Here is a 26522-nt window from a genome sequence, read left to right as displayed (position 1 = left end):
TTAAAGGGACAGTCAACACCAGAATTTTTGTTGTTTTAAAAAATAGATAATCCCTTAATTACCCATTCCCCAATTTTGCATACCCAACACAGTTATAATAATACAGGTTTTACCTCTGTTTTTACCTTGTATCTAAGCCTCTGCAGACTGCCCCCTTATTTCAGTTCTTTTGACAGACTTGCATTTTAGCCAATCAGTGCTCACTGGATGGTAAATTCACATGCATGAGCTCAATGTTATCTATATGAAACACATGAACTAATGCCCTCTAGCGGTGAAAAAGTGTCAAAATGCATTTAGATTAGAGGCGGCCTTCAAAGTCTAAGAAATTAGCATATGAACCTCCTAGATTTATCTTTCAAATAAGAATACCAAGAGAACAAAGCAAAATTGGTGATAAAAGTAAATTGGAAAGTTGTTTAAAATTGCATGCCCTATTTGAATCATGAAATTTTTTTGGGGACTTGACTGTCACTTTAAGGTTGTTAAATTTCAAGAAGGAGTTTCTTTCGTCTGGATTATCAAATAGTTATGTTATGCTATAGCAATGCCTACAAGAAAATAAACAGGGATTTCTTTCATGTAATTAGCAAGAGTCCATGAGCTAGTGACGTATGGGATATACATTCCTACCAGGAGGGGCAAAGTTTCCCAAACCTCAAAATGCCTATAAATACACCCCTCACCACACCCACAATTCAGTTTTACAAACTTTGCCTCCTATGGAGGTGGTGAAGTAAGTTTGTGCTAGATTCTACGTTGATATGCGCTCCGCAGCAAGTTGGAGCCCGGTTTTCCTCTCAGCGTGCAGTGAATGTCAGAGGGATGTGAGGAGAGTATTGCCTATTTGAATGCAGTGATCTCCTTCTACGGGGTCTATTTCATAGGTTCTCTGTTATCGGTCGTAGAGATTCATCTCTTACCTCCCTTTTCAGATCGACGATATACTCTTATTTATATACCATTACCTCTGCTGATTCTCGTTTCAGTACTGGTTTGGCTTTCTACAAACATGTAGATGAGTGTCCTGGGGTAAGTAAATCTTATTTTCTGTGACACTCTAAGCTATGGTTGGGCACTTTGTTTATAAAGTTCTAAATATATGTATTCAAACATTTATTTGCCTTGACTCAGAATGTTCAACATTCCTTATTTTCAGACAGTCAGTTTCATATTTGGGATAATGCATTTGAATTAATCATTTTTTCTTACCTTCAAAAATTTGACTCTTTTTTCCCTGTGTGCTGTTAGGCTCGCGGGGGCTGAAAATGCTTCATTTTATTGCGTCATTCTTGGCGCGGACTTTTTTGGCGCAAAAAATCTTTTCCGTTTCCGGCGTCATACGTGTCGCCGGAAGTTGCGTCATTTTTTGACGTTATTTTGCACCAAAAATGTCGGCGTTCCGGAAGTGGCGTCATTTTTGGCGCCAAAAGCATTTAGGCGCCAAATAATGTGGGCGTCTTATTTGGCGCTAAAAAAATATGGGCGTCGCTTTTGTCTCCACATTATTTAAGTCTCATTTTTCATTGCTTCTGGTTGATAGAAGCTTGTTCTTTGGCATTTTTTCCCATTCCTGAAACTGTCATTTAAGGAATTTGATCAATTTTGCTTTATATGTTGTTTTTTCTCTTACATATTGCAAGATGTCTCACGTTGCATCTGAGTCAGAAGATACTTCAGGAAAATCGCTGTCTAGTGCTGGACCTACCAAAGCTAAGTGTATCTGCTGTAAACTTTTGGTAGCTATTCCTCCGGCTGTTGTTTGTATTAATTGTCATGACAAACTTGTTAATGCAGATAATATTTCCTTTAGTAAAGTACCATTGCCTGTTGCAGTTCCTTCAACATCTAAGGTGCAGAATGTTCCTGATAACATAAGAGATTTTGTTTCTGAATCCATCAAGAAGGCTATGTCTGTTATTTCTCCTTCTAGTAAACATAAAAAATCTTTTAAAACTTCTCTCCCTACAGATGAATTTTTTAATGAACATCATCATTCTGATTCTGATGATTCTTCTGGTTCAGAGGATTCTGTCTCAGAGATTGATGCTGATAAATCTTCATATTTATTTAAAATGGAATTTATTCGTTCTTTACTTAAAGAAGTACTAATTGCTTTAGAAATAGAGGATTCTGGTCCTCTTGATACTAATTCTAAACGTTTAGATAAGGTATTTAAATCTCCTGTGGTTATTCCAGAAGTTTTTCCTGTTCCTAATGCTATTTCTGAAGTAATTTCCAAAGAATGGGATAAATTGGGTAATTCATTTACTCCTTCTAAACGTTTTAAGCAATTATATCCTGTGCCGTCTGACAGATTAGAATTTTGGGACAAAATCCCTAGAGTTGATGGGGCTATTTCTACCCTTGCTAAACGTACTACTATTCCTACGTCAGATGGTACTTCATTTAAGGATCCTTTAGATAGGAAAATTGAATCCTTTCTAAGAAAAGCTTATCTGTGTTCAGGTAATCTTCTTAGACCTGCTATATCATTGGCTGATGTTGCTGCAGCTTCAACTTTTTGGTTGGAAACTTTAGCGCAACAAGTAACAGATCATGATTCTCATAATATTATTATTCTTCTTCAGCATGCTAATAATTTTATCTGTGATGCCATTTTTGATATTATTAGAGTTGATGTCAGGTTTATGTCTCTAGCTATTTTAGCTAGAAGAGCTTTATGGCTTAAGACTTGGAATGCTGATATGGCTTCTAAATCAACTCTACTTTCCATTTCTTTCCAGGGTAACAAATTATTTGGTTCTCAGTTGGATTCTATTATCTCAACTGTTACTGGTGGGAAAGGAACTTTTTTACCACAGGATAAAAAATCTAAGGGTAAAAACAGGGCTAATAATCGTTTTCGTTCCTTTCGTTTCAACAAAGAACAAAAGCCTGATCCTTCATCCTCAGGAGCAGTTTCAGTTTGGAAACCATCTCCAGTCTGGAATAAATCCAAGCCTGCTAGAAAGGCAAAGCCTGCTTCTAAGTCCACATGAAGGTGCGGCCCTCATTCCAGCTCAGCTGGTAGGGGGCAGGTTACATTTTTTCAAAGAAATTTGGTTCAATTCTGTTCACAATCTTTGGATTCAGAATATTGTTTCAGAAGGGTACAGAATTGGTTTCAAGATGAGACCTCCTGCAAAGAGATTTTTTCTTTCCCGTATCCCAGTAAATCCAGTGAAAGCTCAAGCATTTCTGAATTGTGTTTCAGATCTAGAGTTGGCTGGAGTAATTATGCCAGTTCCAGTTCCGGAACAGGGGATGGGGTTTTATTCAAATCTCTTCATTGTACCAAAGAAGGAGAATTCCTTCAGACCAGTTCTGGATCTAAAAATATTGAATCGTTATGTAAGGATACCTACGTTCAAAATGGTAACTGTAAGGACTATCTTGCCTTTTGTTCAGCAAGGGCATTATATGTCCACGATAGATTTACAGGATGCATATCTGCATATTCCGATTCATCCAGATCATTATCAGTTCCTGAGATTCTATTTTCTGGACAAGCATTACCAGTTTGTGGCTCTGCCGTTTGGCCTAGCTACAGCTCCAAGAATTTTTACAAAGGTTCTCGGTGCCCTTCTGTCTGTAATCAGAGAACAGGGTATTGTGGTATTTCCTTATTTGGACGATATCTTGGTACTTGCTCAGTCTTTACATTTAGCAGAATCTCATACGAATCGACTTGTGTTGTTTCTTCAAGATCATGGTTGGAGGATCAATTTACCAAAAAGTTCATTGATTCCTCAGACAAGGGTGACCTTTCTGGGTTTCCAGATAGATTCAGTGTCCATGACTCTGTCTTTAACAGACAAGAGACGTCTAAAATTGATTTCAGCTTGTCGAAACCTTCAGTCACAATCATTCCCTTCGGTAGCCTTATGCATGGAAATTCTAGGTCTTATGACTGCTGCATCGGACGCGATCCCCTTTGCTCGTTTTCACATGCGACCTCTACAGCTCTGTATGCTGAATCAATGGTGCAATGATTACACAAAGATATCTCAAATAATATCTTTAAAACCGATTGTACGACACTCTCTAACATGGTGGACAGATCACCATCGTTTAATTCAGGGGGCTTCTTTTGTGCTTCCGACCTGGACTGTGATTTCAACAGATGCAAGTCTCACGGGTTGGGGAGCTGTGTGGGGATCTCTGACGGCACAAGGAGTTTGGGAATCTCAGGAGGTGAGATTACCGATCAATATTTTGGAACTCCGTGCAATTTTCAGAGCTCTTCAGTCTTGGCCTCTTCTGAAGAGAGAATCGTTCATTTGTTTTCAGACAGACAATGTCACAACTGTGGCATACATCAATCATCAAGGAGGGACTCACAGTCCTCTGGCTATGAAAGAAGTATCTCGAATTCTGGTTTGGGCGGAATCCAGCTCCTGTCTAATCTCTGCGGTTCATATCCCAGGTATAGACAATTGGGAAGCGGATTATCTCAGTCGCCAAACGTTGCATCCGGGCGAATGGTCTCTTCACCCAGAGGTATTTCTTCAGATTGTTCAAATGTGGGAACTTCCAGACATAGATCTGATGGCGTCTCATCTAAACAAGAAACTTCCCAGGTATCTGTCCAGATCCCGGGATCCTCAGGCGGAGGCAGTGGATGCATTATCACTTCCTTGGAAGTATCATCCTGCCTATATCTTTCCGCCTCTAGTTCTTCTTCCAAGAGTAATCTCCAAGATTCTGAAGGAATGCTCGTTTGTTCTGCTGGTAGCTCCGGCATGGCCTCACAGGTTTTGGTATGCGGATCTGGTCCGGATGGCCTCTTGCCAACCGTGGACTCTTCCGTTAAGACCAGACCTTCTGTTGCAAGGTCCTTTTTTCCATCAGGATCTGAAATCCTTAAATTTAAAGGTATGGAGATTGAACGCTTGATTCTTGGTCAAAGAGGTTTCTCTGACTCTGTGATTAATACTATGTTACAGGCTCGTAAATCTGTATCTAGAGAGATATATTATAGAGTCTGGAAGACTTATATTTCTTGGTGTCTTTCTCATCATTTTTCTTGGCATTCTTTTAGAATTCCGAGAATTTTACAGTTTCTTCAGGATGGTTTAGATAAGGGTTTGTCCGCAAGTTCCTTGAAAGGTCAAATCTCTGCTCTTTCTGTTCTTTTTCACAGAAAGATTGCTATTCTTCCTGATATTCATTGTTTTGTACAAGCTTTGGTTCGTATAAAACCTGTCATTAAGTCAATTTCTCCTCCTTGGAGTTTGAATTTGGTTCTGGGGGCTCTTCAAGCTCCTCCGTTTGAACCTATGCATTCATTGGACATTAAATTACTTTCTTGGAAAGTTTTGTTCCTTTTGGCAATCTCTTCTGCCAGAAGAGTTTCTGAATTATCTGCTCTTTCTTGTGAGTCTCCTTTTCTGATTTTTCATCAGGATAAGGCGGTGTTGCGAACTTCTTTTGATTTTTTACCTAAAGTTGTGAATTCCAACAACATTAGTAGAGAAACTGTGGTTCCTTCATTATGTCCTAATCCTAAGAATTCTAAGGAGAAATCGTTGCATTCTTTGGATGTTGTTAGAGCTTTGAAATATTATGTTGAAGCTACTAAGTCTTTCCGTAAGACTTCTAGTCTATTTGTTATCTTTTCCGGTTCTAGAAAAGGCCAGAAAGCTTCTGCCATTTCTTTGGCATCTTGGTTGAAATCTTTAATTCATCTTGCCTATGTTGAGTCGGGTAAAACTCCGCCTCAAAGGATTACAGCTCATTCTACTAGGTCAGTTTCTACTTCCTGGGCGTTTAGGAATGAAGCTTCGATTGATCAGATTTGCAAAGCAGCAACTTGGTCCTCTCTGCATACTTTTACTAAATTCTACCATTTTGATGTATTTTCTTCTTCTGAAGCAGTTTTTGGTAGAAAAGTACTTCAGGCAGCGGTTTCAGTTTGAATCTTCTGCTTATGTTTTTCATTAAACTTTATTTTGGGTGTGGATTATTTTCAGCAGGAATTGGCTGTCTTTATTTTATCCCTTGCTCTCTAGTGACTCTTGTGTGGAAAGATCCACATCTTGGGTAATCATTATCCCATACGTCACTAGCTCATGGACTCTTGCTAATTACATGAAAGAAAACATAATTTATGTAAGAACTTACCTGATAAATTCATTTCTTTCATATTAGCAAGAGTCCATGAGGCCCGCCCTTTTTTTGTGGTGGTTATGATTTTTGTATAAAGCACAATTATTCCAATTCCTTATTTTATATGCTTTTGCACTTTTTTATCACCCCACTTCTTGGCTATTCGTTAAACTGAATTGTGGGTGTGGTGAGGGGTGTATTTATAGGCATTTTGAGGTTTGGGAAACTTTGCCCCTCCTGGTAGGAATGTATGTCCCATACGTCACTAGCTCATGGACTCTTGCTAATATGAAAGAAATGAATTTATCAGGTAAGTTCTTACATAAATTATGTTTTTGTGTCTGAAAAGTGTCATTTGGATGAATTTTAAGTTGTTTTTTTTCTTCACACAATTATGTAATACTAAGAATAAATTAACCCCTTAAGGACCAGAGCACTTTTCCATTTTCTGACTGTTTGGGACCAGGGCTATTTTTTACATTTCTACAGTGTTTATGTTTGTAATTTTCCTCTTACTTATTTACTGTACCCACACATATTATATACCGTTTTTCTCGCCATTAAATGGACTTTCTAAAGATACCATTATTTTCATCATATCTTATAATTTACTATAAATAAAATTATAAAATATGGGGGGAAAAAACACTTTTTCTAACTTTGACCCCCAAAATCTGTTGCCCATCTACAACCTATGGAAAATATAAGAGGATGTCCCAATACTTATAAACAATGTAAATGTCCTTTATAGCAAAGTTGTCCGTGCAGGGTTCTTATGAGGGGAACAGGGGAACAATATGTCAGATGATTAATACATCGATATCCCAAAATAAAGTCTGAGCCCTTGCAAACGAGATGATTTTGTTAGCCTTTACCTTGTGCCGTATTGTAGGTGAGGACTCTGTCTCTCTCACTCTCAGCATTCGGCTCACGGTTTGTCCGGCTATTCTGCTTCTCAGCGTTCCTCGTGGCTCACAATCTTCTGTATCCTTACGTCACAATCACGTGACCTACCCTCTATCCAATCAGGACGCTGCAATACCGGCACACCTGCTCCTATCCATTGAATAACATGTAGCGTCTGGATAACTGGAAATTGGAGATGAGTAAAAAAGGAGTTTCATCCGTCAACTGTTTCTTAAAAAACTTTTTTTTATTGGTATAATCGTTAAAAGACATGCGTCAGCAAACAGACAAACATAGCGTAATATTGGGCGTAGCACAAACTGGCTTACGTGTTTCGGATACAAGATCCGTAGTCACAGCCTATAGTGCTAAGGTCCCGACTCTTTTTAAAAGGACAGATTCGAGTCATGATTGGATAAGATAAAAAAACACGCCCTACAACTAGGCAATTGTTACAATTGGTACAAAATGCAAGCATATATGCAAGAAATCCTTATTTATTAAAATAAACGTATTTCGTGACATATAAAATTATTTTTATATATAGTAATGCTTGTTATATCATATTATGTATTTAATTATAAGGATATTACGATACTTTTTCCTAGTATGATGATTCACATGATGCGATTAGTTCTGCTGGTAAAAAATACATAATAACATATATATCTATTGCATGTAAATAAATACATTTTCTTTTACAAGATATGACGAGTCCACGGATTTGATCCTTACTTGTGGGGATATCGCCTCCTGGTCAGCAGGAAGTGACAAAGAGCTCCACAGCAGAGCTGTATATATAGCCCCTCCCTTCCCTCCCCCTCCAGTCATTCTCTTTGCCTGTGTTAGTGATAGCAAGAGGTAAAGTGAGGTGTTAGTTTAGATTCTTCAATCAAGAGTTTTTTTTATTTTAAATGGTGCCTGTGTGTACTATTTTTATTCTGGGCAGCTTCTGAAAGACCAATTGTGGGGAACTGGTGGAGTTTTACTATCACTATGCCTCCCCTATTGGTGTTGCCTGGAGATAGACTTAGTGATTTTGCCTAAGGCCTTTTTCTCTTATCCACATGACCTCTGGAGGAGATAGTGGACCTCTGGATACTGTGAGTGATATCATGCTGTTACTCAGCATGGAGGTAGGTGCAGTTTTATTTCAGGGGCTTGCAGCAGAACTCTGAACTAACTGTGCTGTGTTACAGTAGACAGCCTTACAGGGGTTATTTTCCCCAGACAGTCAGGTAGGCTGCGTCTGCTTCTTTCACTTTGCAGGATATGGCTGCAGTTATGTCATCTACCCTTACAGAGGATTTGTCTAAGTTACCAGGCAAACATAGCAGGGCAGAATCGCAGGGTATCCCTATAGCTTCTGATGCTTTGATGTGCTATCTCTGATGTACCCTCCCAGTCCTCTGAATTGGAGGGTAAGGAGATTTTGTCTGAAGGGGAGCTGTCTGACTCAGGTAGTGCTTTACCCCAAACAGATTCGGACGTCATGTCCTTTAGATTTAAATTGGAACTCCTCCGCCTGTTACTTCGGGAGGTTTTATTGACTCTGGATGATTGTGACTCTATTGTGGTCCCTCCAAAAAAATTGTGTAAGATGGACAGATATCTGCAAGGTCCTACTTACTCAGATACCTTTTTGGTTCCTATGAGAATTTCGTAGATTGTCACCAAGGAATGGGAAAGACCGGGTATCCCGTTCTGCCCTTCCTCTATGTTCAAGAAGATGTACCCTATAGCTGACACTGTGCGGGATTCTTGGCAAACAGTCCCTAAGGTGGAGGGTGCTATTTCTACTCTAGCTAAGCGTACAACTATTCCGATTGAGGACAGTTGTGCTTTCAAAGACCCCATGGATAAAAAATTGGAGGATCTGCTAAAAAAGCTATTTGTTCATCAAGGTTTCCTCTTACAACCGACGGCCTGTATTGTACCAGTTACAACTGCGGCTGCCTTTTGATTTGATGCTTTGGAAGAATCTCTGAAGACTGAGACTTCCTTAGAGGAAATAATGGATAGGATTAAGGCCCTAAAATTGGCTAATTCCTTTGTCACTGACACCGCTTTTCAGATCGCTAAGTTAGCGGCTAAGAATGCAGGTTTTGCCATTCTAGCGCACAGAGCCTTGTGGTTAAAGTCTTGGTCTGCGGATGTGTCCTCTAAATCAAAGCTTTTGTCTATTCCTTTCAAGGGGAAGACTCTATTGGTCCTGACTTGAAAGAGATTATTTCTGACATTACGGGAGGTAAGAGCCATCTCTTACCTCAGGATAAAACATCTAAGCAGAAAGGTAGACAGAGTAATTTTCGTTCCTTTTGAAATTTTAAGGGAGTCCCCTCCTCATCTTCCACTAAACAGGAAGGGAACTTTGCATAAGCTAAGTCCGTCTGGAGACCCAACCAGGCTTGGAGCAAGGGTAAACAACCCAAGTCCGCTGCTGCTCCCATGACAGCATGAAGGGGCGGCCCCCGATCCGGGACCGGATCTAGTAGGGGGCAGACTTTCTCTCTTTGTCCAGGCTTGGATAAGAGACGTTCAGGATCCTTGGACACTGGAAATCAAGTCTCAAGGATATCAACTGGAGTTCAAAAATTCCTTCCCAAGGGGAAGGTTCCTTCTTTCACGATTGTCTGTAGACCCGATAAAAAGAGAGGCGTTCTTAAGTTGTGTAAGAGACCTCTCCACTATGGGAGTGATTTGACCCGTTCCAATTCTGGAACAGGGGCACGGGTTATATTTAAATCTTTTTGTAGTCCCATCCTTCAAGATGGAGACTATTCGGACAATTCTTCCATTGATCCAGGAGGGTCAATATATGACTACCGTGGACTTAAAGGATGTATACCTTCACATTCCTATCCACAAGGATCATCACCAGTTTCTAAGATTTGCCTTTCTAGACAAACATTTTCAGTTTGTGGCTCTACCCTTCGGGCTGGCCACGGCATCCAGGATCTTCACGAAGGTTCTAGGGTCTCTGCTGGCGGTTCTCAGACCGCGGGGCATTGTAGTGGCGCATTATCTGGACGATATACTAATCCAGGCGTCATCTTACCAACTGACAAAGTCGCATAATGACATGGTTCTGTCCTTTCTAAGGACTCACGGGTGGAAGGTGAATGTAGAAAAGAGTTCACTAATTCCACAGACAAAGGTTCCTTTCCTGGGAACTCTAATAGATTCTGTATCTATGAAAATCTTCTTGACGGAGGTCAGGAAGTTAAAGATTCTGAATACATGCCGAGCCCTTCAGTCCAATCCTCGGCCTTCAGTGGCCCTGTGCATGGAGGTAATTGGATTGATGGTGGCGGCAATGGACATAATTCCGTTTGCTCGTTTTCATCTCAGACCTCTACAACTGAGCATGCTCAGACAGTGGAATGGAGATTATGCAAATTTGTCTCCTCAGATAGTTCTGGATCAGGAGACAAGAGACTCTCTTCTTTGGTGGTTGTCGCAGGTTCATCTGTCCCAAGGACCGTGCTTCTGCAGACCCTCATGGGTGATTGTGACAACAGATGCCAGTCTACTAGGTTGGGGTGCAGTCTGGAATTCCCTGAAGGCTCAGGGAGTGTGGACTCGGTAGGAGTCTCTACTTCCAATCAATATTCTGGAGTTAAGAGTGATATTCAATGCGCTTCAGGCTTGGCTCAGTTGGCTTCGGCCAAATTCATCCGGTTTCAGTCGGACAACATCACGACTGTGTCTTACATCAATCATCAGGGAGGAACAAGGAGTTCCTTAGCGATGACAGAAGTATCCAAGATTATTCAGTGGGCGGAGGCTCACTCTTGTTATCTGTCAGCAATATACATCCCAGGAGTGGACAACTAGGAAGCGGACTTTCTGAGCAGACAGCCGTTTCATCCAGGAGAATGGGAACTTCATCCGGAGGTCTTTGCTGCTCTGATTCTCAGGTGGGGCAGACCGGAGCTGGATCTGATGGCATCTCGTCAGAATGCCAAGCTCCCAAGATACGGATCCAGGTCAAGGGATCCTCAGGCCGAACTGATAGATGCCTTGGCAGTGCCTTGGTCGTGCCTTGGTCATTCAACCTAGCTTATGTGTTTCCACCGTTTGCTCTCCTTTCCTTCCTGGGTAATTGCTCAGATCAAACAGGAGAGGGCTTCAGTTATTCCAATTTGCTCCTGCGCGGCCACGCAGGACTTGGTATGCGGATCTGGTGGACATGTCCTCTCTGCCCCAGGGAAGCTTCCATTGAGGCAGGACCTTCTCATTCAGGGTCCCTTCCATCACCCAAATCTAGTTTCTCTGCAGCTAACTGCTTGGAGATTGAACACTTGATTTTATCCAAGCGAGGGTTCTCTGATTCGGTCATTGATACTTTGATTCAGGCGCGGAAGCCTGTTACTAGAAAGATTTACCATAAGATATGGCGGAAATATCTTTATTGGTGCGAATCCAAGGGCTACTCATGGAGTAGGGTTAGGATTCCCAGGATTTTAGCTTTTTTCCAAGAAGGATTGGAGAAAGGGTTGTCAGCAAGTTCCTTAAAGGGACAGATTTTTGCATTGTCTATTCTGTTACACAAACGTCTGTCAGATGTTCCAGACGTTCAGTCCTTTTGTCAGGCTCTAACTAGAATCAGGCCTGTGTTTAGACCAATTGCTCCTCCTTGAAGTTTGAATTTAGTTCTTAAAGTTCTTCAAGGGGTTCCGTTTGAACCTATGCATTCCATAGATATTAAGTTATCTTGGAAGGTTTTATTTTTGGTTGCTATTTCTTCTGCTCGCAGAGTTTCTGAGCTTTCGGCTTTGTGATACACCTTACCTTATTTTCCATTCTGATAAGGTGGTGTTACGTACCAAACCTGGTTTTCTTCCTAAGGTGGTTTCTAACAAGAATATTAATCAGGAAATTGTTGTTCCTTCATTATGTCCTAACCCTTCTTCTAAGAAGGAGCGTATGTAGTTCATGCCTTAAAGTTTTACTTACAGGCGACTAAGGATTTTCCTCAAACATCTTCATTGTTTGTGGTTTTTGCTGGGAAATGTAGGCTACGGCTACCTCTTTCTTTTTGGCTGAGGAGTATCATCCGTTTGGCATATGAGACTGCTGGACAGCAGCCTCCTGAAAGAATTACGGCTCATTCTACTAGGGCTGTGGCTTCCTCATGGGCATTTTAAAATGATGCTTCTGATGAACAGATTTGCAAGGCTGCAACTTAGTCTTCTCTTTTTCCAAATTTTACAAATTTGATACTTTTGCTTCTTTTGAGGCTGTTTTTGGGAGAAAGGTTCTTCAAGCAGTTGTGCCTTCCGTTTAGGTCCCGGTCTTGTCCCTCCCTTTTCATCCGTGTCCTATAGCTAATGTTTCCCACAAGTAAGGATGAAATCCGTGGACTTGTCATATCTTGTAAAAGAAAAGTAAATTTATGCTTACCTGATAAATGTATTTCTTTTACGATATGACGAGTCCACGGCTCACCTTGTTATCTACAGACAGGTTTTTATTTTTGTGACACTTCGGTCACCTCTGCTCCTTGGCTTTTCCTTTCTCTTCCTAAATTCGGTCGAATGACTGGAGGGGGAGGGAAGGGAGGGGCTATATATACAGCTCTGCTGTGGAGCTCTTTGCCACTTCCTGCTGACCAGGAGGCGATATCCCCAGAAGTAAGGATGAAATCCGTGGACTCGTCATATCGTAAAAGAAATACATTTATCAGGTAAGCATAAATATCCTTTTTGATACAAAGGTATGATGGATACAATAGATAGATCTATTATTAGTGTATATAGCGATACATTGTTATCAGCATACACATTTTGTAAGATATATAAGATATATAATCCATGTTTCACAATTACTCATGAGGAGCCCAGGTATTTCTCGGATATGAGTAAGATATATGTGAATATAAGTAGAGAGAGAAATAGTTCTCATTCTAATTCATGGGTATATGTATTGCTCCTAAGCATATGTAATGCTTGGTAACTAGTAAGTATATTAGATATGTTAAATACAGATTTCATAAAAACTTTCCAACGTATATGTATAACCATTAGACCCTAGAAGGAAAACATCATAGGAATAATGTATTTTTTAATACACATAGATGAAGCAATAAAATTATTCCCAGTGGTTCATGATATCATATTTGGAATTTAACCCAATCGGAATATGAGTTCCTAGTGTAAAAATCCAAAATGCTTCTCTTTTAGCTAGTAATTTATCAATGTATCCCCCTCTTTGTGGTTTAACAATTTTCTCTATTCCACACCAGGAAAAACTTTTTAAAGTTCCTTTATGGAAGATGCCAAAATGTAGAAATAGGGGAGTACTTGATCTTTTAGTAGTAAATGAGGAAAAATGTTCCCTAAATCTTGTATTGATATCTCTTGAAGTGAGTCTTACATACTGAATTTTGCATTCTGTACATTCAATTAAGTATATAACATAATTAGTTGTGCAGTTGATACATGCACAAATGTCATAGCTTTTGTTAGTCTTCACACTAGTAAAGTTTTTTGTTACTTTTACATATTCACATGGTTTGCATTTATGATGCCTACATCTACAACCACCAAAAAACACCAATGCTAAATAGTTTCTAAATTTTGTCCTGAGTTTAGAAATATCCAATGTTTACATGTTCTTTGCTATTTCTTTCATGTAATTAGCAAGAGTCCATGAGCTAGTGACTTATGGGATATACATTCCTACCAGGAGGGGCAAAGTTTCCCAAACCTCAAAATGCCTATAAATACACCTCTCACCACACCCACAAATCAGTTTTACAAACTTTGCCTCCCATGGAGGTGGTGAAGTAAGTTTGTGCTAGATTCTTCGTTGATATGCGCTTCGCAGCAGGCTGGAGCCCGGTTTTCCTCTCAGTGTGCAGTGAATGTCAGAGGGATGTGAAGAGAGTATTGCCTATTTTGAATTCAATGATCTCCTTCTACGGGGTCTATTTCATAGGTTCTCTGTTATCTGTCGTAGAGATTCATCTCTTACCTCCCTTTTCAGATCGACGATATACTCTTATATATACCATTACCTCTACTGATTCTCGTTTCAGTACTGGTTTGGCTTTCTACTACATGTAGATGAGTGTCCTGGGGTAAGTAAGTCTTATTTTTGTGACACTCTAAGCTATGGTTGGGCACTTTTATATAAAGTTCTAAATATATGTGTTCAAACATTTATTTGCCTTGACTCAGGATGTTCAACATTCCTTATTTCAGACAGTCAGTTTCATTATTTGGGATAATGCATTTGAATAATCAATTTTTCTTACCTTAAAATTTGACTTTTTTTTTCCTGTGGGCTGTTAGGCTCGCGGGGGCTGAAAATGCTTCATTTTATTGCGTCATTCTTGGCTCTGACTTTTTTGGCGCAAAAAATTTCTTTGTCATTTCCGGCGTCATACTTGTCGCCGGAAGTTGCGTCATTTTTTTACGTTTTTGCGCCAAAAATGTCGGCGTCACCGGATGTGGCGTCATTTTTGGCGCTTAAAGCATTTAGGCGCCAAATAATGTGGGCATCTTTTTTGGCGCTAAAAAATATGGGCGTCATTATTGTCTCCACATTATTTAAGTCTCATTGTTTATTTGCTTCTGGTTGCTAGAAGCTTGTTCATTGGCATTTTTTCCCATTCCTGAAACTGTCTTTTAAGGAATTTGATCAATTTTGCTTTATATGTTTTTTTTTCTATTACATATTGCAAGATGTCTCAGATTGACCCTGAATCAGAAGATACTTCTGGAAAATTGCTGCCTGATGTTGGATCTACCAAAGTTAAGTGTATTTGTTGTAAACTTGTGGTAACTGTTCCTCCGGCTGTCTGTAATGAATGTCATGACAAACTTGTTAATGCAGATAATATTTCCTTTAGTAATGTTCCATTACCTGTTGCTGTTCAATCAACATCTAATATTCAGGATGTTCCTGTTAACATAAGAGATTTTGTATCTAAATCTATTAAGAAGGCTATGTCTGTTATGCCTCCTTCTAGTAAACGTAAAAGGTCTTTTAAAACTTCTCATTTTTCAGATGAATTTTGAAATGAACATCATCATTCTGTTTCTGATAATGATTCTTCTGGTTCAGAGGATTCTGTTTCAGAGGTTGATACTGATAAATCTTCATATTTATTCAAAATGGAATTTATTCGTTTTTTGCTTAAAGAAGTCTTAATTGCATTAGAAATAGAGGAATCTGGTCCTCTTGATACTAAATCTAAACGTTTGAATACGGTTTTTAAACCTACTGTAGTTATTCCAGAGGTTTTTCCCGTCCCTGATGCTATTTCTGAAGTAATTTCCAGGGAGTGGAATAATTTGGGTAATTCATTTACTCCTTCTAAACGGTTTAAGCAATTATATCCTGTGCCATCTGACAGATTATAGTTTTGGGACAAAATCCCTAAGTTTGATGGGGCTATCTCTACTCTTGCTAAACGTACTACTATTCCTACGGCAGATAGTACTTCCTTTAAGGATCCTTTAGATAGGAAAATTGAATCCTTTCTAAGAAAAGCTTACTTATGTTCAGGTAATCTTCTTAGACCTGCTATATCTTTGGCGGATGTTGCTGCAGCTTCAACTTTCTGGTTGGAAGCTTTAGCACAACAAGTAACAGATCATAATACTCATAGCATTGTTAATCTTCTTCAACATGCTAATAATTTTATTTGTGATGCCATCTTTGATATCATTAGGGTTAATATCAGGTATATGTCTTTAGCTATTTTAGCTAGAAGAGCTTTATGGCTTAAAACTTGGAATGCTGATATGTCTTCTAAGTCAACTTTGCTTTCCCTTTCTTTCCAGGGTAATAAATTGTTTGGTTCACAGTTGGATTCTATTATTTCAACTGTTGCTGGGGGGAAAGGAACTTTTTTACCACAGGATAAAAAATCTAAAGGTAAATTTAGGTCTGCTAATCGTTTTCGTTCCTTTCGTCACAATAAGGAACAAAAGCCTGATCCTTCCCCTACAGGAGCGGTTTCAGTTTGGAAACCATCTCCAGTCTGGAATAAATCCAAGCCTTTTAGAAAGCCAAAGCCAGCTCCCAAGTCCACATGAAGGTGCGGCCCTCATTCCAGCCCAGCTGGTAGGGGGCAGATTACGATTTTTCAAAGAAATTTGGATCAATTTGATTCACAATCTTTCGATTCAGAACATTGTTTCACAAGGGTACAGAATAGGCTTCAAGATAAGGCCTCCTGCAAGAAGATTTTTTCTTTCCCGTGTCCCAATAAATCCAGTGAAGGCTCAAGCATTTCTGAAATGTGTTTCAGATCTAGAGTTGGCTGGAGTAATTATGCCAGTTCCAGTTCTGGAACAGGGGCTGGGGTTTTACTCAAATCTCTTCATTGTACCAAAGAAGGAGAATTCCTTCAGACCAGTTCTGGATTTAAAAATATTGAATCATTATGTAAGGATACCAACATTCAAAATGGTAACTATAAGGACTATTCTGCCTTTTGTTCAGCAAGGGCATTATATGTCCACAATAGATTTACAAGATGCATATCTGCATATTCCGATTCATCCAGATCACTATCAGTTTCGGAGATTCTCTTTCCTAGACAAGCATTACCAGTTTGTGGCTCTGCCGTTTGGCCTAGCAACAGCTCCAAGGATTTTTACAAAGGTTCTCTGTGCCCTTCTATCTGTAATCAGAGAACAGGGTATTGTGGTATTTCCTTATTTGGACGATATCTTGGTACTTGCTCAGTCTTCACATTTAGCAGTATCTCATACGAATCGACTTGTATCGTTTCTTCGAGAACATGGTTGGAGGATCAATTTACCAAAGAGTTCGTTGATTCCTCAGACAAGGGTAACCTTTTTAGGTTTCCAGATAGATTCAGTGTCCATGTCTCTGTCTCTGACGGACAAGAGACGTCTGAAATTGGTTTCAGCTTGTCGAAGCCTTCAGTCTCAATTATTCCCTTCGGTAGCTTTATGCATGGAAATTCTAGGTCTTATGACTGCTGCATCGGACGTGATCCCCTTTGCTCGTTTTCACATGCGACCTCTTTAGCTCTGTATGCTGAACCAGTGGTGCAAGGATTATACAAAGATATCTCAATTAATATCTTTAAAACCGATTGTTCGACACTCTCTGACGTGGTGGACAGACCACCATCGTTTAGTTCAGGGGGCTTCTTTTGTTCTTCCAACCTGGACTGTGATCTCAACAGATGCAAGTCTGACAGGTTGGGGAGCTGTATGGGGGGTCTCTGACAGCACAAGGGGTTTGGGAATCTCAGGAGGCGAGATTACCAATCAACATTTTGGAACTCCGTGCAATTTTCAGAGCTCTTCAGTCGTGGCCTCTTCTAAAGAGAGAGTCGTTAATTTTCCAGACGGACAATGTCACAACCGTGGCATATGTCAATCATCAAGGAGGGACTCACAGTCCTCTGGCTATGAAAGTAGTATCTCGAATACTTGTATGGGTCGGAATCCAGCTCCTGTCTAATTTCTGCGGTTCATATCCCAGGTATAGACAATTGGGAAGAGGATTATCTCAGTCGCCAAATGCTACATCCGGGCGAATGGTCTCTTCACCCAGAGGTATTTCTTCAGATTGTTCAAATGTGGGGACTTCCAGAAATAGATCTGATGGCTTCTCATCTAAACAAGAAGCTTCCCAGGTATCTGTCCAGATCCAGGGATCCTCAGGCGGAAGCAGTGGATGCATTGTCACTTCCTTGGAAGTATCATCCTGCTTATATCTTTCCGCCTCTAGTTCTTCTTCCAAGAGTGATTTCCAAGATTCTAAAGAAGCGTTCGTTTGTTCTGCTGGTGGCTCCAGCATGGCCTCACTGGTTTTGGTATGCGGATCTTGTCCGGATGGCTACTTGCCAACCGTGGACTCTTCCGTTAAAACCAGACCTTCTATCGCAAGGTCCTTTTTTTCCATCAGGATCTCAAATCCTTAAATTTGAAGGTATGGAGATTGAACGCCTGATTCTCAGTCATAGAGGTTTCTCTGACTCCGTAATTAATACTATTTTACAGGCTCGTAAATCTGTATCTAGGAAGATATATTATCGAGTCTGGAAGACTTACATTTCTTGGTGTTCTCATCATTTTTCTTGGCATTCATTTAGAATTCCTAGAATTTTACAGTTTCTTCAGGATGGTTTGGATAAAGGTTTGTCTGCAAGTTCCTTGAAAGGACAAATCTCTGCTCTTTCTGTTCTTTTTAACAGAAAGATTGCTAGTCTTCCTGATATTCATTGTTTTGTACAGGCTTTGGTTCGTATAAAACCTGTTATTAAGTCAATTTCTCCTCCTTGGAGTTTGAATTTGGTTCTGGGGGCTCTTCAAGCTCCTCTGTTTGAACCTATGCATTCGCTGGATATTAAATTACTTTCTTGGAAAGTTTTGTTTCTTTTGGCCATCTCTTCTGCCAGACGAGTTTCTGAATTATCTGCTCTTTCTTGTGAGTCTCCTTTTCTGATTTTTCATCAGGATAAGGCGGTGTTGCGAACTTCTTTTGAATTTTTACCTAAGGTTGTGAATTCTAACAACATTAGTAGAGAAATTGTGGTTCCTTCATTGTGTCCTAATCCTAAGAACTCTAAGGAAAGATCGTTGCATTCTTTGGATGTAGTTAAAGCTTTGAAATATTATGTTGAAGCTACTAAAGATTTCCGAAAGACTTCTAGTCTATTTGTTATCTTTTCTGGTTCTAGGAAAGGTCAGAAGGCTTCTGCCATTTCTTTGGCATCTTGGTTAAAGTCTTTGATTCATCATGCTTATGTTGAGTCGGGTAGAACTCCGCCTCAAAGGATTACAGCTCATTCGACTAGGTCAATCTCTACTTCCTGGGCATTTAAGAATGATGCTTCGGTTGATCAGATTTGCAAAGCAGCAACTTGGTCTTCTTTGCATACTTTTACTAAATTCTACCATTTTGATGTGTTTTCTTCTTCTGAAGCAGTTTTTGGTAGAAAAGTACTTCAGGCAGCTGTTTCAGTTTGATTCTTCTGCTTATAATTTCAGTTTTTTTCATTATAAGATTTAAACTTTGTTTTGGGTGTGGATTATTTTTCAGCGGAATTGGCTGTCTTTATTTTATCCCTCCCTCTCTAGTGACTCTTGCGTGGAAGATCCAAATCTTGGGTATTCATTATCCCATACGTCACTAGCTCATGGACTCTTGCTAATTACATGAAAGAAAACATAATTTATGTAAGAACTTACCTGATAAATTCATTTCTTTCATATTAGGCATGAGGCCCGCCCTTTTTGTGGTGGTTATGATTTTTTTGTATAAAGCACAATTATTCCAATTCCTTATTTTTTATGCTTTCACACTTTTTTCTTATCACCCCACTTCTTGGCTATTCGTTAAACTGATTTGTGGGTGTGGTGAGGGGTGTATTTATAGGCATTTTGAGGTTTGGGAAACTTTGCCCCTCCTGGTAGGAATGTATATCCCATACGTCACTAGCTCATGGACTCTTGCTAATATGAAAGAAATGAATTTATCAGGTACGTTCTTACATAAATTATGTTTTTTGCAAGTTATAGGGCAATAAATAAAAGTAGCTCTTTGCTATTTCCAAACCATTTTTTTTTCTTCAAAATTAGCGAAAGTTACATTGGAACACTGATATCTGTCAGGAATCCCTGAATATCCCTTGATATGTATATATTTTTTTTTTAGAAGACAACCCAAGGTATTGATCTAGGCCCATTTTGGTATATTTCATGCCACCATTTCACCGCCAAATGTGATCAAATTAAAAGAATAGTTCACTTTTTCACAAACTTTAGATTTCTCACTGAAATTATTTACAAACGGCTTGTGCAATTATCGAAAAAATGGTTGTAAATGCTTCTCTGGGATCCCCTTTGTTCAGAAATAGCAGACTTATAAGGCTTTGGCGTTGCTTTTTGGTAATTAGAAGGCAGCTAAATGCTGCTGCGCATCACACGTGTATTATTCCCAGCAGTGAAGGGGTTAATTAGGGAGCTTGCAGGGAGCTTATAGTGTTAATTTTAGCTTTAGTGTAGTAGACAACCGAAAGTATTGATCTAGGCCCATTTTGGTATATTTCAAGTCACCATTTCACCTCCAAATGCGATCAAATAAAAATAGTAAAATTTTTCACAATTTTAGGTTTCTCACTGAAATTATTTACAAAGAGCTTGTGCAATTATGGCACAAATGGTTGTAAAAGCTTGTCTGTGATTCCCTTTGTTCAGAAATAGCAGACATATATGGCTTTGGCGTTACTTTTTGGTAATTAGAAGGCCGCTAAATGCCGTTGCGCACCACACTTGTATTATGCCCAGCAGTGAAGGGTTTAAGTAGTCTGTAGTGAGCTTGCAGGGTTAATTTTAGCTTTAGTGTAGAGATCAGCCTCCCACCTGATCCATCCCAAACAGCTCTCTTCCCTCCCCCATCCCACAATTGTCCCTCCATTATTATTATTATTATCAGGTATTTGTAGAGTGCCAACAGATTCCGCAGCACCATCTTAAGAAAAAAAAAATATTTTAGTAAATTTAAAAAAAAAAAAAAACATTCTTCTGTGTAGGATCCCCCATAAGCCCCCAACCTCCCTGATCCCCGCCCCCCCCCCCCCAACAGCTCTCTAACCCTCTCCCTCTAACTTATTGTGCGCCATCTTGGGTACTGGTACCGAGTTTGCCATAAAATGTTGTATTTTTTTTATTTTTACCTATTTTTCTGTAGTGTAGCTGCCCCCCAACAATAACCAACCCCCCACACTCTCCCAGATCCCTTAGATAGAAATTCCCTCCCTCCTCTCTTCCACTTTATCGTACAACAATTAAGCCATAGTGTAGTGTTCCCTCCCTCCCCTGTGTGTGCTCCCAGCGCCCCCAAACGTGATCCCGCCCCCCTGTCGCACAACCCCCATCAATGGCCGCCCACCCACCTCCCATCAACGGCTCCCTCCCACCAACGACCGTGACCATCAATGGCCTATGCAGAGAGGGCCACAGAGTGGCTCTCTCTGCATCGGATGACTAACAAATGTTATTGCAGGATGCCTCAATATCGAGGCATCACTGCAATAACATGAAAGCGTCTGGAAGCGATCAGGATACGTTGTTTGTCGCTAACGACCAATTTTTGTCCTTAAGGGGTTAAAGCAATAACATCATATAATGTGTCCATCATTTCTCAAGCAGAAGATCATAAATAACTTCACTGTACTTCCCTACTACTTTCATAATCTATTTCAGGATTTAATGAACAATAGTATATTAACTACTTCCTGGAATCGTATTTGTAGTTTTAGCACAACCGAAATGGAAATCTAAGTGAGAAAGTATCTATTCTTAACCTTAAGGGCTAGATTATGATTGTAACGATCAAGCATTATCGGCTTTTTGTGTGGGTCTGAAATAACGTGATTATTATAAGTTGAAAGTAAACGCTTTTGCCCAAGCGCAATTTCACAAATACACTTAACAGTACAGTTACACTGATATAAACACTGTGTGAAAAAAAATTTGTTATATAATATAATATATTTAAAAATGTATAAGGGCTTATGTATAGATGTGTGTACATATGTATTTAAAGTGATGGTAAATCTTAATGTTTCAAAAATGCTAGGATTTATCATCACTAAAAATAATAGGACTTTCAGTCATCACTTTTATAAAATATTGTGCTAAACTTACCCTTTCTGTGCCGCATCCTCCTCGCTAGCCATTTGTATCCTCCCATTCATGGAAATCCAGTGAATTTGAAGTCCTGTAGGTTAATTAAGAAGCATTGTAATGATGCACAGCTTAGCTTATAGGAAGTTTTTTTTATGTTAATATTTAGGCACCATCATAAAATTGTTAACATGTATTCAGTTATTTAGACAAGATTTTTCATCAGGGTTGCCCAGCTATCCAACAGTAATAAAAAGAGATTTTCTCACATATATATATCTATTTGCCTGAGACGATCTTTAAAGGAACACTCAAGTCAAAATAAACTTTTATGGGTACCCAAACACACCATACTTCAGTTCCAAAGCGAAATTACTAGATATATTTAGCAGGGTAAGCCCCCTAGAATAGCACATAAGACCCTTCAATACACAAAAAAACATGGGGGGCGGCATCCCCATCCATAATCACGCATATCTCACAATGGGGCGTCAAGGACTCCAACAGCAAGTGGAGATCCCTGGAACAAGCCTCACTTCCCCATCAAATTTATTTGGAAGATCTTATTTGGACTCCCCCACATTGCAGACGGACCCTAGCAATAGATAAAAGTATCATAAAAGAATGCCTGGCCACATGGAAAAACCTTAGACACTATAAACACATAGCGCCCCATCCCTCCCCAATCACCTCTGTCTGGACTTTTGACGGGACTGCCAGACTCTCAAGCAGCCACATGGACAAGACTGGGTGTAGTGAGGGTTGCAGATATGTGGTCACCTACTCAGACAGACTCATTTATTACTTTAGATCAGCTCAGAGTCGAACTCCACCCTACCTAACCTTTGAACACACCAGAGTAACAACTTTACTTTCTAGCTGGGGGTTCCGTCCCTCTTTAAACCAGCAACTTACACTGTGGGAAACTCGGTGGAAGCAGGGAAACAGACTGGGGACACCCATGTCTGTCCATTATAACTTGGTTGACGTGGCTATACCAGAAGATAAAGCCTCTCATATTAGAAAATGGGAACAAAAACTCAATCCATCTCTAGTGAGGAATGGCAACGTATATTCACGCTCACAAAGCAAGCCTTGCATTGTATCACCATTTTCGAGACATACTTCAAAATCCTCACTCATTGGTATTATGTCCCAACCAGACTAGCCAAAATATTCACCTCATCCACACCCCTATGTTGGAGGAAATGTGGCCAGATAGGAGACATGACCCACATATGGTGAAGCTGCCCTAAGATCAAACCCCTCTGGGGTGCTTGTTTCTCTATCCTAGCCAGTTTAAGGATCACATTATCTAGAACCCCGGAAATGGCCTTACTCCACATAGGTACATGTAGGCTGCCTAAATACCAAGGTTATCTAAGCATCTATCTGTTTTCTGCAGTTAAGCTCTCAATAGCCAGATACTGGAAAGCGCCAAATCCCCCCCCCCCCCCCCCCCCATGGTCTGACATAGTCAGGCTTATGGCCTATATGTATTCAATGGAGAAGAATATCTTCTTTTCTTATGGAAAATTAGAGCTTTTTGAACTAATTTGGGCTGAGTGGAAATCCCAAGTACGACACCCAATGGCTTCCGAAAATAGACTATAGAGATCACCACGATCTGATCTGAGGGTTACCCCCAGCCCCCCTTCCCCCCCCCCCCCTGTTCCCCTCCTGATAAGAGTACTAGTACTAAAACTACCGCCCCTTCTATTTAGTGATTATCCTATCCAGACTGCTAGATTCCTTCTATCAGTCTTCACCAACCTTCCCTATCACCCTTATTCTGAACCCTCTCCTTTTATCCACCCCCTTATGGAACATTTATATTTGTTGTCTAATAGTCGGATAGGTTTATTTTTCTGTTCATGTTCCTGAATACAAATATGAAATGTTGTGATAAAGGCAATGTTTTAGCCCAGAGCTGGGTTCCATTGCCATTGTCTATATTATTCCCTATTCCACATCCTGTTACTAAGCCTTTGTAATGTGTGGAGCACCGTTGGGTGCAATGTTACTTATATATTATGAAAATCAAATAAAATACATTTATTTAAAAAAAAAAAATGAACTTTTATGATTCAGAAAGAGCATGCAGTCTTTTTATATGCACACTTTCTAGGGAACAACTGTGCACAAGCTCACAGGGTATACTATACTAGTCTGTGATTGGTTGATGCCTGTTGCATGATAAAGGGGGCCGGAAAATGGTAGAAAAAATAAATTTGCGAGAACAAAAGCTACTGCTTATTTGAAACTCAGAGCAGGTGTTATTGCATTGTCTTTTTATTATGAACTTGTTAATTATGCAGTTCTACTGCATTTAGTGGCCATTTAAAGGGACGTTACACTTCTTTGTCCCTTGCTACCTAGAGAGCCCAAAAAGCAAAATCTGTAACCTTGGTTTTCAAAATGCTGCATATTGCCTTAATTAATTTATCTAATTGCAGGTAACAGAACTTGCTTTTCGGCCTCTATATGAAGTTGTAGAACAAGCACAAAAGCAAGAGGTGTTTATTGTCATTTTAAATTTTGTTCTGCTTCAAACATTGAGGGTAAATACCTGGGATATGCATAAGGCTATCCTACAACCTATATAAGTTTATATTTATAGGAAATATAAGGCAGACTTGCTGGGCCTATGGCTCTTATCTGCCGTCAATATCTATGTTTCTAAACATTGAACAAGTCCATATTGAATCGGTAATTGTGTCCAAACCCTCCTTTATATTTGGTTCACTACTCCTCATATAAAGGAGGGTTTTGTCCCTCTTAAGGAATTGCACCTATCTCTGGAACAAATAGTTCTAAATAGAAAAGACAAAACAAAGAAGAGTATATATTACACTATATAAACGTTTCTGCAATGTACAGTGTATTAAAGCTAGGATTAATTACCATTACCTTCACCTTTCACATTAATGCACAATGAAATGCATAAGGCTGACCACATCCACACCCTTTCTAATTTAACATCTTCATGCTAACATCCTGGGCAGTCTAGGTGTAAATTTAATTGGACAATGCCAAGCACAGATGAAAAGGTGAGGGGGACATGCTTGTGCTGTAGCCACAGTGATATAACAGCAGCTGAGGGAGAATAATTCCCTTTCTGAGGTTGATCTCTCTGGCTATAGGTGATAGCCACTTCCCCTGTCTTGCTCCCTGGTGCAGTCTCAGCACTACAATTACATGTTGGCTGCCAAAGTTGTTAACACAAAGAAGTCAATATTGTATTCTCACTATGATTAACATTGATATTTGTTTGGGCGTGCAGGGACTCAATACTCTGCTGCAGTTCAATGACCAATTAACAAAGCTCCACCATTGCAGGCACATTGAGATACATGTTAGAAATTATAATAAAACATACCATTACTAATGATTGTCTTACATAATGTATCTAATTTAATAAAAACTTGAAGTGTTACTGTCTCTTTAAATTGCCATTAAACTGCTGGACACAACTTATACAGAATGGTTACTACTCATAATGCTATTGCTTTTACCTTCTGTGCCTGCAGCTCTCTTTACAGACACTCTTATTTCAACCCTTTGCAGGTGCATAATAATGACTTGTTTTACATTGCAGGTCACTTATACTGAAGGAACAGCTATCATGGGGTTTGATCCTCAGTTACAGACAGATGATACGCCAATCAAAAGGTGTCTACAAACCAAATGGCCATTTGTAGAGCTTCTCTGGGTCACAGATAGACCCCCTTCATTAAATTGATCCAGGAACAATAACCCTAAGATTATATTGTGATATTAAGGGTCACATGGAATTTACAATTAACTGGAAATCTGTTCTGTTTATGGGTAAATTGTTAACAGAAGTACTAAAATGTAAATGTATGTACAGTGCAAATATTCATTTTAGTATTTATGCGTTTCTATATCCTATTTGTTTTGCAATAAAATAAATGACATTTAAAGAAATGTATAATGACTTTACAGCAGATGTGTACAAGGATTCAGTACATCTACTCTATTTTAAATGGAAGAGGAATAAACAAAATGTATTAAACCTTTCCATTTCTTGTTCATCCTTTTACAACAGATCCCATTTATAAGACACTGGTTTTTAAATACTTATGTGGAAAGCATGACGACTTTTTTCTAGATCTAAAAATATAACTGCATATTTTTAATGCTGATGTCGTGTTAAATGCATTGGGAATGAGAAAGTGACAATATAAATGTAAGATGGATTTCAATCAAATATTAGTTTACTATGTCTAAGGAATCTGAGATTATGAATATGTATTTACTTTAAATGATCGCTAACCCCTTCAGCATGGAAATACTATTATGATTTTTGTATGATTATCTACATGTTATTGCCAAATACCTTTTGTTTTGGCTCTCTCTGGACTTAAGCTACTCCCATCGTCCTGTTTAAACCATACTACTAAGAGCACGAAAAACATCTGTTACTGTATGATTATGCTCCATTATTTATTATGATCAAGTTGCTGGCCTTAAATAAACAAACTTTTTTTCTGAACTGTGACCTGCTCTATTAATCTTTTTGTATTTTATACTCAACAAGGAGATATTTTATATACGTTTACTGAATGCTCAGTGATAAGTAGGATGCAGGATTTACATAAATATTATCCTGTTGCTTCTTTTCCATAAAATAATCCATGTTCTTCCTCTATATTTAGAATGTGCACATGTTTAACATCTGTTAATCTCTGTAGTGCCTGTGTTCTGTACCATATGAACAAGGGATAATAACCATTTGGAGTATTAGATTCATTGTCAGTATATGGCGATAATTCCTTCTGTCTAATGTTTCCCTGCGTCTCCTCCAGGATGTATTACTTTTCTAACAGGGAAAGAAAAAAGATGGAATTGGTTGTG

General features: G+C 39.3%; 1 protein-coding gene across 2 annotated transcripts in view; it reads left to right on the top strand.

The window, feature by feature from the left end:
• The window catches only part of MINDY3 (MINDY lysine 48 deubiquitinase 3), a 325101-nt gene extending 298941 nt beyond the window's left edge, over window positions 1–26160 (top strand). For both annotated transcript variants that reach the window (XM_053714015.1, XM_053714014.1), the window contains exon 16: window positions 25243–26160. In XM_053714015.1, coding sequence (XP_053569990.1) covers window positions 25243–25386 — 144 coding nt within the window. In that variant the 3' untranslated portion in view covers window positions 25387–26160. The remainder of the gene's footprint in view (window positions 1–25242) is intronic.
• Window positions 26161–26522: the final 362 nt, after the last annotated feature.

Source organism: Bombina bombina, chromosome 5 (genome assembly GCF_027579735.1).
Source record: "Bombina bombina isolate aBomBom1 chromosome 5, aBomBom1.pri, whole genome shotgun sequence".
Classification (NCBI taxonomy): domain Eukaryota; kingdom Metazoa; phylum Chordata; class Amphibia; order Anura; family Bombinatoridae; genus Bombina; species Bombina bombina.
Note: the sequence above shows the minus strand (reverse complement) of the source record. Positions and strands in the feature narration are given on the sequence as shown.